This window comes from Molothrus ater, chromosome 5, assembly GCF_012460135.2.
Source record: "Molothrus ater isolate BHLD 08-10-18 breed brown headed cowbird chromosome 5, BPBGC_Mater_1.1, whole genome shotgun sequence".
In the NCBI taxonomy this organism is placed as follows: Eukaryota; Metazoa; Chordata; class Aves; order Passeriformes; family Icteridae; genus Molothrus; species Molothrus ater.
Window position 1 is genome coordinate 7,226,856 of NC_050482.2, and position 15,365 is coordinate 7,242,220.

At 49.4% G+C, this 15,365-nt stretch overlaps 1 protein-coding gene across 7 annotated transcripts in view; it reads right to left on the bottom strand.

Annotated features, from left to right (window-relative positions):
- Positions 1-231: 231 nt before the first annotated feature.
- Positions 232-15,365, bottom strand: part of FRMD4A (FERM domain containing 4A) — a 367,728-nt gene continuing 352,594 nt past the window's right edge. For all 7 annotated transcript variants that reach the window (XM_036400308.1, XM_036400309.2, XM_036400310.1 and 4 more), the window contains 6 exons: positions 15,261-15,317; positions 14,274-14,511; positions 13,063-13,227; positions 10,522-11,381; positions 7,805-7,901; positions 232-3,956 (listed from right to left, as the gene is read on the bottom strand). In XM_036400308.1, coding sequence (XP_036256201.1) covers positions 3,854-3,956; positions 7,805-7,901; positions 10,522-11,381; positions 13,063-13,227; positions 14,274-14,511; positions 15,261-15,317 — 1,520 coding nt within the window. In that variant the 3' untranslated portion in view covers positions 232-3,853. The remainder of the gene's footprint in view (positions 3,957-7,804; positions 7,902-10,521; positions 11,382-13,062; positions 13,228-14,273; positions 14,512-15,260; positions 15,318-15,365) is intronic.

A 15,365-nucleotide genomic window follows, 5' to 3' on the forward strand; every position in this document is an offset into this window, starting at 1 on the left:
CAGTGCTTGGGAGAACATGGCAAGGAGGCAGCATGGATCAGCTGGGTGCTGAATCCCGAGGCATCTCTGCAGGATGGGCTTGTCTGGGGCAATGCCAGTGTGTCCTGCAGTCAGCCGAGGAGCAGGTCCCTCATGGACACCCTGGCCAGCTGTGCACACATCTGGAGCAGCATCTCTAGCAGGGGCTAAGGATTGCCTGGGCTCTGCCCTCCCAAAGAGACCATGGCAAGGTTTCATTTTGAAAATGCTTTAATAAGGAAGTGTTGACAACACCGTTTTGCAAAATGTAAAGGTAACTATACAAATTCTTAATACAAAAAGAATAAATTAAAAGCAGATTTTTTTTAATTCTGCAACTTTTTCTACAACATACATATTTTTTTCCTTGATTACAGTTGAACAGAATCCAGTAAAATCATTTTCCATGCTCTAAAGTCAATTTCAGGAGAGACCTAATTTTTTTCTTTTTTTTTTTTCTTTTTTTTAAACTAGAGAGTCCATTTTACACAACTTGTAATAAAACTATTGACATTAATATATATGTAAAACTTTACATCTAGTTAACTAAGCAGTAACTGGTCATCTGATAGCACCTGAATGGGGATTGGCTATGCCTGAAACTAAAACTAATACAGAGTGAAAACAAATTGGACTGATTCAACATTTTCAACACTCGACTGCATATAATATCATTTAAAAATAAACCCTGCCTCCCAGCACAGCCCCTGCAGGGGCTGTCCCCTGGCTCCTGCCCACACAGAGGGAGTGTCAGACACAGAGACTGAACGTGGTTGTGGCTTTATGGCAGATGGAGCCTTGAAAAATAAAAAAGTAAAGGAGGGGTTAAGTTGGTAGTCAAGTGCTTGTCTATAATAGCTATGTATATGCCCCTCTGTGTTATACTTAATATGTTAATCTCATATGATTAACATTTTATGTACATTTGTGTTTAATTGAATTGAGCTAAACAGTAAAACCTGTTTTACTTAATCTGTCTTTACTACCAGACTGGCTGCTCACATGTGCCTTGATTGCAAACCAGAAAAGCAGAACACAAAGCAAAACTCAATCCGTTTCTAGAAAGCTTCTTCTTCCACTCCAGCCTGTTTGCATTTCAGGCTAAATATTTTTATTTCTCCCCCTAATTTCAGGGCTGCCACCTTTTAACCTTTGCTGCAAAACTGCAGAGCTGGTCTTGGAGGAATTAATGTTTCTTCCTGTAGTGCCCAGAGGCCTCATAGTGCCGCTGTTGTTGAATTCTTTTTAATTAAAAGAAGGTACACAGAAAAAAAAAAAAACAAACCCAAACCACTTACCAGGGAAATTAAAAAGAAAACAGACAGTTGCTCAGAGCCCCTAAAAATCCTTGGGCTAAATTATTTGCTGTAGCTTAATTTGGTCCTTATTTAATCCTTTTACTTCAGCTACCAAATTTTATCAGTAAACGTCATTAATCAGTACTATCTCTTATCCAGCTAAAAATCCAATTAGGAGCTTGAAATAATTCCCATGTTAAAGACCCCAAAGCACAAAGAGATGGTGAAAACAGCATTTTGCTTGTCCAGATAAAGGCTGCAATCTCACCACTGGCTGTTCTTCCAGAACTGAAAGCAAGGCTTCAATTACTGTCACGGTGCACTGCATCATCACCGGGTGATGCTTCAGGGAGGCCCAGAAGCACAAGGTTTGTGTGGTCACCTTTGTAAACCCTTTGCCAGTGTTTTTGTGGGTTTTTCTCAGAGGGGTAATTCATTTACGCTTCATGTGTGAACATAAAAGAGTTTCCTTATCATAGCGTTATGGAAGGGTTTGTGTTGGAAGTGACATCATCCAGTTCCAACCCCTGCCATGGTGCAGGGACGCCTTCCCCTGGACCAGGTTGCTCAGAGCCCCATCCAGCCTGGCCTCTTGCCCCATGCAATCCTGGCTCTGCCACAGGTTTCCCTGGACAAGTAACAGCCTTTCTGCCTGTCACTGCCTCATCTCTGCAAAGCCTCCTCCCCACCTCACCAGGGATGCAAAGCAGCAGTGCAGGGAACCAAAGCCAACACTTCTGGTGTGAGTTGCAGAAAGGAATTGGCATGAGCTGCTTGCATTAATGCTTAGAAACCCCATCGTTTTTCAAAGCCTAATTACACAGAACCCATTCTCTTTTAAAGCCTGGAATGCAGTTTTCCAGCAATCTTAATACCAAAAGGTGTGGCAGCCCCCCAAGTCGTGGTGTTTAATTTGAAACGTTTTGCTCTACTTTGTCTGGTAGACGCTGTTGTTATTCTTGGAACACACACACACACACACACACACACACACATACATACACACTCTCACACTTTTTTTTTCCTTTTTCCTTAAACTAAAGCTAACTTCAGTTTCTGCTTTTCACAAAGTAACCCCCTCCAGCCGTTTCTGTTAATGCCTTTCCCATAGGAAATCATCGTTTGCACGCACCAACGGGGGAAGGCCGGGCGCCGCCCCCATCGAGTGGCAATAAAAACAGCATAGCACCGCGGTGAAGACAAAGACGTGCCAGCTTCAACATCCACCTAGATTGTGCACTTGTTCCTTACTTACAAAAGTGTCTTTGAGGCCTTTGAAAGTTCCATGGCTTGACATGTATAAAGCATTGCTCTAAAGTATGTGTAAACTCGCAGCTCCTTCCAGGCCGCGCTCGTGCTGCTCCCGCTCGTCCGGCGCCTCTCTCGGTCGCTTCCCTTTCTCTCTCTCTCAAGGGGAAGATCTCCCTGTCTGCTGGCTGTCCAACCGTGCTCCAGGAGCCTTCCAGGGGCCAGAGCAGTTCTCCCACACGGCAGCACACGGGTGACGAGCCCTTTGCTACACTGGTGCTAACGAAGGGAAGAGGAGTGGAACCAATACGTGAACGCAGCTTGGCCGTGTCAGCTCGATCGCGATGTGCTTTCCCTTGTGCAGAGATAGATCCCAATTTATCGGCTGTGTCTGCTTGTGGAAAGGTTTTTTTGGCAATTTTTATCTGTATCAAATCAACCAATACAATCCCAACCTCTCCATGTATTGGTGGGCACTCTGTGCCAGGCACAGAGATGCTGTGAGTGCAGTACTCGCCTCTGCTTCAGGTGATGCCTTTGTAAACCTTGTCTGTCCAGTTCAGGAGTGGCTCGCAGACAGCGATGCTGTGATACCAGCCCAGACCTCGGGTGTGTCTGCAGCACAGGGGCTTCTTTTGCTTGTGTGTAGGTGGACTCCAAATGAAGAAGGAAATGCCATTTTGCAGGGGTGGTCGTGTCTGCCATCGAGTTAAAGAAGGGAGATGTTCTTGTAGCTAGAACTTGCTGAGCAACTCATCCTGCCAACAGTGGTGTGGAGATCTTTGGCAGTGCTGACCTGATTGTGAGACTGACACGTCTCTGAAGTGATGGGATTTACTGTTTCAGAACAGATGCACTTTCAGGAATATGGTCTCCATTTCTCAGCCTCTGTCCTATTCCCACCCCCTTCAAACTAGTACTGTTGGCTTCAGCTTGGAGGTCATGGAACTCTTGCTGCTGTTACGTGCTGTGGAACATTAATCTTTGATACAAGCCTTGGAAGGAAAGGAAACCCAGTTTTGAAACTGACTCTGCAGATGGCTGCTCCTCTCTGCCTGCTGCCCCGTGGCCATGGGAGGGATGGGCACCCTGTGGCAGTGGGATGTGCTGCTCTGCCAGGGTGTATGGCTCAGGGCTGGTGTCCCACAAATGTTGTCTGGAATTGCATCGTGAGAAAAGTGCTTAGAGTTGAAGCTGGTGCTGGGTGACAGTGCATCTGGGTAAGGCAAATGAGAGGCAGTGAGGTGATCTCAGAATGGCATTGATATGATTAACTTGAGGTCAGGGGTTCACACTAGAGTTCCAGGCTTGGCTTTTTCCTGCCCATACCACTGGACATCTGCTAATTCTGGATAGAGGGGAGAATCCAGGAAACAGCTATCATTGTAGTTCCTGCAGGAGAAAGGAAACTTTGTTAGGACAGTGAGTGCTCCTGGGCAGTTCAACCATGAGCACAAAACATTGTGTTATGGGTGGAGAGGAACACAGGGCATTCACAGACCCCACTGCACTCTGCCTGTGTCTTCTTCCCCCCTGCCCTGGGTACAGCAGCAGTGCTGTGCCTCTGCCCTGCCTGAGGCTCTGCCTGCTGTCCTGCTCAGCAGGAAGTTGGGATAGAGATTTTTCTATAGGATGCTCTCCAGGGAGCAACTCCTTAGAGCAGCTCACTCGGACATGGGCTGTACCACCCAGTGGGAACACTGAAGGAGGAGGGTGGTGGCACTTTCTGTAGCACTTCTGCTCTGGGCAGAGCCTTGTGCATCACTGAGCAGTCCCAGAGTGATGTGGCTTTCCAGGCATGAACCAGGAGGGGACTAGTGAGAGCATGCCAGGTCTGATGTGGAAAGGACCATGTTCTGCTGCAGGGGCCTAGTCCTCATCTGGGGCTGTTTCCTGACAAAGTACTGCTTCTTTTGCTGCCTGGCTTTTTCTTTGCCTGTACTGAATAGGTGAGACAATTAATAAGAATTTCCTCTGCTATTTATGTTAAGAGCTCTACCCAGCATCAGCTCCTGGCTTAGGCTGTGGAGCTCTTTCCCAGAGGAAAACAGGGCAAAATCTGGATCTTTTGAAAAGTGACTGCTATTATCTGTGCAGTCATAGCCAGAATTGATGTCTCTCCCTCACACTTAGATTTGAACCAACTTCCAAACCAGAGACTGTTTTGAGGCCAAAGGCAGGAGATTCATATTTTTTCTGTTTACTGAGGGATTCTCACTCCTTCCTGCATTCCCTCCCCACCTCACAGCACTGATCTCACATCTGGTGCAGTTCCTGCTTCCTCTGCCCTGTTTTCCACCTGGTTTCCCTGGGATTGGTGTCTGAGAGGAACCTGAGCAAGGGCATCGACATTTGCATGTTAAAGAGCCTTTTGTTTCCCAGCTCAGTGCTGGAGTACAGAGGTTTATGGGATAACTCTAGAAAGCTGGGCTTGAAGTACTTGACAGATGCCAGCTGTGAATGGATGTAGATTCAAATGAGAGTGTCAGACAGCGATGGCAGTTTAATTAAAACAGAAATACTCTGAGGGTTTTTTTGTTCCCTCCACCCTTCCCCCTCTGTCTTCCCACAGGAATGGGGCCAGGGCTGCTCCTTGTTCCATAAAACCTCTCTGCTGGTGCTGCACACAGCCTCAGCTCTGTGGCAGGGAGGGAGGAGGAAGGTGTGATGGAGTTGTGGCTGGAGCGTGCCTGGGAGCTCTGACCAGGGCTGCTGAGCTCACCCTGGTGTCCCCAGCAGGCTGCTCCCAGACTGTCCCCACAGCTCTGCCCAGGCTGCTTTCAGCTCTCCTCAGCCACAGATTTGTTCCCTCCCCACTTTCTGTGCTCGTTCAGCCTCAGCAGGGACACAGAGCAGGCTGGCCCTGAGGGGAGGGCAGGGACACGGAGCAGGCTGGCCCAATGTCCCTCTCACAGGGAAAGGCAGGGACACAGAGCAGGCTGGCCCCATGTCCCTCTCACAGGGGAGGGCAGGGACACAGAGCAGCCTGGCCCCATGTCCCTCTCACAGGGAAAGGCAGGGACACAGAGCAGGCTGGCCCCATGTCCCTCTCACAGGGGAGGGCAGGGACACAGAGCAGCCTGGCCCCATGTCCCTCTCACAGGGAAAGGCAGGGACACAGAGCAGGCTGGCCCCATGTCCCTCTCACAGGGGAGGGTAGGGACACAGAGCAGGCTGGCCCCATGTCCCTCTCACAGGGGAGGGCAGGGACACAGAGCAGCCTGGCCCCATGTCCCTTTCGCAGGGGACAGTGCCACAGGCAGAGGCTCTCTGGAGAGGCACAGAGGGTTGGAATGCTCCCCAGCCCTGCAGGGAGCCTGGCTGGCACACAAAGGGGCACAGAGCTGAAGGGCAGCTCCAGCAGGAGGCCGGACACTGCACTGTGCTCACCGACTGTGGGGCAGGAGGAGGAAAGAACAAAACGTTCCCTTACTATACCTCTATTCATCAGTACTTTGGTGGGTTGGAGACTGAGACTCATCCATAGTGGGTGAGTTGTCTGTTGCTTCTCTGAACAAAGGAGAGCAAAAAAGGAGGAAAGAGGAGAGAGGAAATGTTAAAGAAAAGAAGTGACACAGACATTGTTATGAGCTTATTAATCCAGTGGGGAAACAAGTTGGTGAATCATCTTTAGGAAGAGTTAGTGACACAAAAACAGGTTGGGGAGAACTGTCAATCTGGGAGGGTACAGCCACTCCTGCAGTGGAGGAATCTGTTGTGCATCTAATGGCAGACTGGATCCACTCCTGTATTTATACACATACACTTGGGTGCTATGCTCAGGTACAAAACAAGTGTTGATTTGTCTCCAGTTCTTTTTGCACTGGTTGTTGGTGCAGGGCCTAAGCTATAAATCCAGATAGCTTTGCTTTCACCAGCTGAGAATTTAGCTTAAAAGTATTTTTGCTGTGAGATGCAAGGTGCAGGACAGCTTGAATGGAAAAATAAGAAAAGCTGGGATTATCCAAACAGATGTCTCAGCTGGCTGCTCACCAGTTTTAATTCTGATGATCACTGAGTTATTTAGAAGAATTAGAATTGGGATGGAGACTGAGACTAAGATTTGAATTTAGTCTCAAAACCTAAATGGTGGAAATTACAGTGTATGGTAAAGGCAGGTACCATTTTGCCTATCTTGCTATCCCATGACTTTTAGTGAAATGGGACCAAGAACATTTTTCTGTTCTAAAGCTGAAAGCACATTCAAAGACCATATGAGACTGGATGTCAAATGTGTGAATTTAAAATCCAGGTAAGCCTAAGGGGTTGTGGCTATGGTTCTCCTCAGCTCCAATTTAAAGTGCAGTCACAAACAGTGCTGGAGTAAAACCAGAGGTCAAACCTGGTCATAGGTGACATGGGTAATTAAAGAGCAGGGGATTTTCCAGTGGCTGCACAGTGAAATGTTTTCAAAGTTAGTTCCAATTCATGAGTCAGGGTATCAGCTCTGTTTTCCTATTCAAAGCACTGGGGTATTTTGAGGACTGTAGTGTCAGATCTAGCTGATCTCGCCAAAATCTCATCCCACTGGATGTGCTGAGTTAGATGGGATCTGGAAATGACCTTTATTTCACATGGCAGGACAGAATTGCTGGACAGAGAGTGCTAGAGAATACCCATGGGAGCTTGCAAAAGGCTGTTTATTTACTCCTGGAACTCCCTGCCTGGTAAAGAGGTGCCAAAGAACACAATTACTGTATTTACAATTGTAATGGCTATGGGTGTGTAATGCTTTCCTCACACTCTGGTGAAGCACCTTCATGTCAGTGGTAGCTGAAACAAGATGCCCTTAAAAGTCATGCAGACACATTGCTGGGGAAAACTGAGCAGAAAAATGAGGTTTTTGCATACACAGGTATGGCAGACACCAACCTTGCCTTTTGAACAAGGTCTTGGTGTGGACAGCCAGTGTGATGGCTGCTAAAAAAGAAACATCAGCTATTTCAACATAGGAAGAAGACTGGAGGAAGGAGACAGTCCAAGCAGGAGGAACCTGCAGGGCTCCTTTCCTTGTGGATCTGACACTGCTTGGAGCAGTGCTGGGTGTGGATGACTCAGCCATGTCTTGCTCAGCCTAAACCAGAGCTCCATCACCACGAGAGCACAAGTGGGGGACTGGAAATGCTCCATGTGGATGTAGGCTATGGACCACATGGGAAACATTCCCCACAGTGTGGGGAGCTTTTTCCCACTGGCACTGAGGTAGGTGGATTCTCTGAGCTGCCCCCACAGACACTCACCCAGTCTGCCAGGTGAGGATGTGGTGGGGGCTGCCCGGCGGCGTGGCTGCGAGCTCGCTCGACGGCGTGGAACTCCTCTGGCTGTGAGGTAAGGCAGCTGGAAAACAACCAAGGGTGGAGAAAAACGACTGGTGAGGGGAGAACACAAAGGTCAGGGTGCTTCAGAAGCATCAGCTGGTCAGACCAGCAGGAACATGTCTGGCTGTGAGCAAACACAGCCTGGGACAGGCCTCGCCCCGTTCCTGGGTGACTGTGCCCGAACACGGCACGGGAGCACAGCCTGTGTGTGCTGACACCGCTGCACGTCACGGGCTGGATCTGCCCTCAGCTCTGCAGGAACACTCAGTCTCCAGCTCAGCACAGCCACCCAGGCTCTCCTGATCCTGGCCTGGCACACACCACCTTCTCCCAGAACAGAAACTTGGTTACTGCGGCTTGGACTCCATAATCCTGAAGTGGAGGAGCTCAGCCTGCCCGGCTCAGCCTCCTGTTTCCAGGGGTGGGGGGAGATGCTCTGTATCCCCAGGAGCCAGGACTGGCAGTGGTGAGAGCCTGGACAAGTACACTGCTGTGAAGATTTCAAAAGCTACAACTCCCTTTCACTGTGGGTTTGTAAAAAATGCCTGCCTTTGTTGACAGTCCTATTAGGGACCAAAGGAAGGCTCAGCATGATTGAACAAAGACAGAAGCAAGCTGGACTATAAATGGGCAGTGGCTCTTGGGGAAATTTCCCTGGTGAGGGTCCAGCAAATAAAACCACCTCACTAATCTTTCTTCCTCCTCAAGTCTATACAGTGACCTCTGAATTTAACACATGCCTAGAATGTAATACATGACTAGAAGTCTCATCCTCTTTGAAGGACAGTGTGCAGCCCAACTGACCTATCTGCTGAAATGATGGAGGCTTCTGTCTGGCACCCCTCTCTCTGCTGTTAAATTCTTTAGCTGCTGCCAAATGACACCTAAAGGGCAAAGCAAATTTTAATCTGCTTCTGGAGCTGACAGCTCCTGAGGTCAGTATCCTCCCATAGCTGTGATTGGGAACAGACTCTGAACACAAAACCAATCTATGCTGCCAAGTGGTCAAGCCATGCTGTGATTACTGAACATTCCTGGGCTGCACAGGTATCACATTCAGGTTTAAAACCCAGATGAGTTAGGGAATGGACTGCCTGACAGTGATCTTTATGTGGTCTCACCCCAACCCCATTTTCCTGAACTGGTACCATTTCCAAGGCTAACCAAAAGCTTTCCAGTGTTCAAGAATTTTCTGTTGCTGCATGGAACTGAAATGCCCATCAACCAAAGGGAGGAAGAGAGATTTTCATAGTGAGACACAGGATGGTTTTAGCAGCTACTCAGTTGTGTCTTGGTGCTCCCCTGGTACTCCTATGAGGGTTGGCATCACACATCAACCAGCTCCTTCTTGGGGAGCTGCTGGTGGCCCACGAGGAGCCTCTGACTCCACACTGGAGTTGGCAGCGAGTGCAGGGCCCCCCTGGTGCCAGGGTGGGGCTCACCATGGACTGGACACCACGCTGGGATGGCAGAAGGCCAGCAGCCAGCATGGGTGGACAATGCACTGCTCTGCCTGGGAGGCAGTGGCAAGTGCAGCTGGGGCAATGGTGTCGCCCATGCTGAGGCTGAGGCATGTGGCTCAGGTTTTTAGCAAGTCCTTGATCTGTCCACACTGGCTGGACAAGGAGTGACTGATGGCTAGTAAATATTTAACCCTGGACTGTTTCACACACATGGCAGCCTTCCTTCCCAGTGTAATGAATTTGACTGTTTTCTTACCATTTAATATTAACAGCACAGAGGTGTACGTAACATATATGTTTAATATTAACAGCAACGCTCTGTACATAACACAGAGGCAAAATACTGCATAAACTGCAGCACTCTGAGTTTCAGGGTATTATCAGCAGAGTTATTGGAGCTGCATGGGAAAACTAAGTCTCAGCAGTGCACAAAGATGTCATTGCTCAAACATTTTCATGGTGGGTGGAGGGGCTGGGATGCCCCACTTAACCTTTCTCATACTTTTGGTGTTTCACTGAGTACATATATTCTCCTAGTCTGTGCTGAGCCCCTGCTTGCTTCATTGCTCCCCTTGCTGGGATTATGAATAGTGATGCTCCCATAGATTTGTCACCTTCAGCCTCTAGTGCCATCACCCAAAACCCAACTGCACTCTGAGGAAAGACCTGGCAATAACCAGGCTTTGGTCCCTCTCTGTCTTTTGAGCCCATCATTGCAAAGTGATGATTTCCATGGATGTTTCCAAACATTCCCATTGATGAATGTCTTGGGCAAGGCTTGCCCCTCAGTGTTACACCTCCAGGCTTGGTGAGCAGTGTGTGCAGGCCAAATCACAGAATTTCTAGGTTGGAAGAGACCTTTAAGATCATCGAGTCCAACCCATGTTCTAACACCTCGACTAGATCATGGCACCAAGTGCCACATCCAGTGTTTTTTTAAACACATCGAGGGATGGTGACTCCACCACCTCCCTGGGTAGATGATTCCAGTATTTGACCACTCTCTGTGAAAAACTTCCTCCCTAATTCTAGCCTGTATCTCCCTTGGTGCAGCTTGAGACTGTGATAACGTGCTGTGTCCTGGTACTGCTCTCCAGCTGGGGTGTAACACCTGGCATTGACCCGGGCTGAATGAGGCTCCCATCCCTCCCGCCCCTGCCTGGGCCTGGCTCTCACCTGATGTTGCTTTACACATCTGAGGCATTCTCGTGACCCGGCTGTGTGCCACAAAGGTGCTTTGAGAAGATGTGCTGTACTGGGAGCTGCTGTCCGAAGAGGTGGAGCTGGTGTGCGAGAGGCGGCTGTGCTCCTTGTGGGAGGCCGTGGAGCGCTGGTACCAGAGCCGCAGCTCGTCCGACACCGCAGTCCTGCCCGAGCCCTTCTCGTGGCCCTCCCTGCCCAGAGATGGAGTCCTTATGATCTGGGAGCGGGATGGGGTGAGCCTGACAGAGTCCACTTCATCCCCGTGCCAGTTCTCCTTAAACATTCCCCCTGCCGTGTAGGAGTTGGAGGTTTTGAATTGTGCTTTCACGCTGTAGTGTCCCTCCTGGTCGTTCTCCAGGCTCCGCACCACCACGGGCGTGGAGCTGCCCTCGATGTACAGGGGATATTCTTTGATCCTGTACTGGGAGGAGGGCTGGCTCTGGCTGTGCAGGTAGACACGGTGGTGTCCCGTCCCGTTCCTCGCAGCCAGGTTGGGCATGCTCCCTGAATTGGAAGAGACCAGGTTTCCTGCTGATTTGTGCCTTTGCCTCTGCCGCTCTCTGGCTTTTGACGGGGAATCCTCTGCCAGGGTGGAGTAGTTGGGGTTCATCTGAGCAGGGTAGTAGTGCTCCGAGCTGGAATGGCTGGTGCAGGAAGAGCAGTCGTCCATGGGGTCAGAGCCATTACTGCTACGAGTCCTTGGGGTGTAGAAATCAGGGCTCCCTGTCTCATTTTCTGAGCCCAGGAGCTTTCCTTGTGACTCCAAACTGGAGCTCCGGTGTCTAAAGTGCTGAGCTAAGCTGTGCAGTCTCGTTGGGCTGATATCTACTGACCTGCAGGCACCAGGAAAAAAAGCAGGCTGTAAGTCAACAGGTTGAATAGTTCCCCATCCCTGTCCGTACACACAGACACCAAAGGAATCGAGGGCATTGAAAACCTGAACCCTTCCAGCACTCTTGGAGCTGCTGCCTGCAATGCAATCTGCTTCCCTGCTGCAGGGCTTGAGTGATTGGGTCCTGTTCCTGTTCCTCTCCAGTTCCCTGGTGGTGACATTGAGTCTGCAGCACCATGAGGGACATAAACCCCTGCCCAATCCAGTTCCTCTGCAGCATGCCACCCTGGGAAAAGCCCAGTCTGAAGGGTAAAGCTTGGGAACCTCAAGCCTTGGCACCTCACAGACCACAAATGTGGTGAGATACCCTTGCAAGTGGCCCATGAAAGTCCTGCATGGGCACAATCCACCTGATGAGAGACAGACAGACAGACAGACTTGCCCATACTTAGTCCTGAATGTTGTGATTTCTCCACTGGCCATTGAAAAAGTCACCCCTTGCCAATCAGCTTGGTGCTACTGGGGCCTAACCATGGGTAATGCACATCATTGGTGACAGCCCTTCAGGCAACCACCCCAAATCACAGTTTACAAGGCTTGATTCATGGCCAAGTCTGGGAGGTCTCTATTCACCCCAGCTGTTTGAAGAGCTCCACCCATCCATTCAAGGAGCAGAAACAGATCTACATGATGGATGGCTAAGGCCAGGGCATGTAGCTCATGAATGAGCTACAGACTGAGCAATGGTTGTTTCAAACACCCAAATGTCCCCTACTCAGTTAAGGCCACTTTTCAAGCCCTGTGCCAAGCTCATTTCTCATACAGCTTGGCTCCAGGGTTAACAGACATTGCACCATTGACAGGTACCCTCAGCCAAAAGTTTGTAACAAATTTAACCCAGAGCTTTAATGCCTTGTATTGTCTCTGCCCGAGGCTGATGTGTTGGCATAACTCTTGATTTATTCTGAGCTAAATGATGGTAGCACTTCCCCTTAGGGCAGGACACAGACCAGAACACAGCTCTGGATCAGTTCTGCTCCCTGCAGTGGCCACGGTGCTTGCCACAAAAGCAAAAGAGCAATGAAGCTGACAGTTTGTAAAAATCCTGCTGAAGATCACAGTGAAGTTTGGCCCCACACATCCAATCATCTCCCTTACACACTTCAGCTCATTCCTCTGTCAACCCTGGGCTAAATTCCACTGCCACCTGGGTCCTGGCTGGATTGCTCGTGATCTCCCCATAACATTACACTCCTGCAAACATTTTATCCATGAAGGAAAATTAACACTATTCAACATTTTGTATCAGACAGGAAGAAACATGTTCTCTCCAACTGGATCCATGGAGGAATTTACTGCAGAACTTAAGCAGTAGCACCAAATGCATTTTAAAAGTGGCCTGTAGAACCGATAAACAGTCTGAGATGAAAGGTCCCAGCAAAGAAAATCTTGATCACTTCAGGGAAGGGATGAGGGGCAGAATCGTGTTTATCTGAAGGGATTTCAGGATGTCAGTTCAGGAGAGATTCTCAACTGGCACAAGCACATGAGCCTCTTATGCGAACAGGACTGGTTTGTGTCCTTTCCTGAACTGGGAATTAATCCATACCCTGAGGGAAGGATAAAGCAAGGCCAATTTATTTCAGGGTAAGCAAGATGAGGCTGGAGCTGGCATGACTTACCGCGTGGAGTGGACGTAGTGCGGGCTGCGTACCCGCAGATCCGGCGTCGACGGCATGCTGGACTGGGAATTCCAGTGGGGAAGGCTCCGGATGGGGCTGTTCTGCAGTGAGCTGCTGCCTCCTGCCTCAGCACAGCTCCCGCTGCTGGGGAACCGCTTGTGGCTGCTGCAGAGAAACACCCTGCTTCAGCTCTCCCACAGGAATCTGGGGAAGTGGCTCCCACACATCCTTCCAGATCTCAGGCACGTGCCTGGGATCTTGCAGGGGTGAGTGGGAGTTGGGTCAGCCGCTGTTCTGAGCTTGTGTCCCAGCCCTTGTGGTGCCAGAGGTCAAGGCCAAGCCCTGTCAAAGCCCTCAGATGATCCACCATCCAACCCTTCTAAATGTTTTGTAGAATAACACTGAGATACCAAACAGCAATCATGTGGCTGTAGCCTGTTTTGATGACCTGCCTGTTGGCCAAAAGTCTCCTTTTAGTAAGGGACAACTTTGTAAATTCTGAAAGGGCTCCCACCTGTCCCTCCTGACAGCAGGGAATATCTCTGTGCTGGGGTGTTGGGGAAGATGAAACAGGAAAGCCTTATAAATATGATTGGCAAAGGATTTTGAGAATATAGAAACTATAAGCGAGATTGAAATGAAAGCAAGCTTTGAGATACCTTAGTTACTGAACAACTGGAAAACAATGGTATGGCTGGCTGAAGGTAATCCCCTTTTGATGAAACAATACTCTCTGCTTGCAGACAGGCCCAAGGGTCAGAGCAGACCCTACTAGCTTGGCAGAAGAGGTCCAAAGAGTAGCTTTTAGGGTTTAAAATGTAACACAGTATGGTAATGTAATGATTCTTATAGGCTGTATGTAAATGCTATAGGATTTGCATATTGTAGTAGATTGGTTAGTGAGAATTAGAATATTCAACACAGAAGAAGATTTATTGTAACGGGAACCTCACTCTCTTACCCTTCAATGCTCTTACCTTTTTTACTCCCTTACTCTCTTACTCTCTTACCCTCTCATCCTCTCTGCCCCTCTCTGCTCTCAGGCCTGCTCTGAGCTGTGGCTGGCAGCTCCCAGCAGGCCCCTGCACCCAGGCCCTGTGCAATAAACCTCAAGTTCCATGATCTGGCTGCAGAGATCTCTCGTCTCCGTCCATCCCGACCATGCTACCTCCCGACGCTCCTACACTGGAGCTTCAAGAGACCTGGCTCACCTGGAATGGCTGTGCGAGGAGCGCTTCTTGACCTTCTCATAGGGCTCATCCAGGGATGACTCGCTCCACATCTTGGGTTTGATGGGGGACTTGTCGTAGTCGCTGCGGTGGAAATGCATCTGGCGCAGCCCCTCCAGCGACTGCGGCGGCGGCGGCCGGCTGTGCAGCGGCGGCCGCGGAGGGAGGCCTTTGTGTGGGGACTGCAGGGGGGAGATTGTGCTGGTGACCTGAGAGTCCTCTGTGGAGAGAAGGGAGAGAGGTGATGGCTGTGTGACACCCCCAGTGGCAGCACAGCCTAGAGAGATGCCATGCACCTCCAGAGCCTGCTTCCTTGCCCTGCTTCCCCTGGCTGTGCTCAGGGACATCCTGAAGACCTGACCTTCAGAAGGGCACTGGCTGACATTCTCATGTTGGGAGAGAATGGCCAGCAAGAGTGTGTGATGGGCCATTCTAGGACTGTCTTTTGAAATAATTCAGAGCAGTAACCATAGCAATATTAACTTTTCCAGGCCTGATGTCAGACTACAAGATAAAGAGTCAGACATTATGGGGAAACCATAATGATGATTTTCGATGATTTGGTCTTTTGAGTAGAATGGTGTTCCTATTAGGGCGAGGTTGTTGATGGTAAGGCATGCAGTGGTTGTGGACAGTATTTTTTGGAGCCCTCCTATTTTTTGGATATCTTGTTCGCCATTTAGGCTGTGAATGATGGAGCCTGAGCATAGGAAGAGCACGGCTTTGAAGAACACGTGGGCTGAGATGTGGAGGAAGGCCAGTTCTGGGAGGTTTAGTCTGATTGTAACTATTATTAGTCCTAGTTGGCTTGAAGTAGTCAAAGAGTCAAATCATTAGGGGAAACCAAACTCTTCTTTCTTCTGGGATCTATCTGTGGACTATTACACAGAAAAGTAATTCTATTTTGAGTGTCAATCAGGAGTTCCTACATCCCTTCCCACTCTCCAGAACATACAGCAACCAACATACCATCCTCGAGAACAAGGGCATCTGAGAGGGAGCTGTCTTCACTGGCAATGTTTCCTTCTGAAGAGAAGAAAATACAAAGATGGTCAGATGGTCCCAAGATTTGCA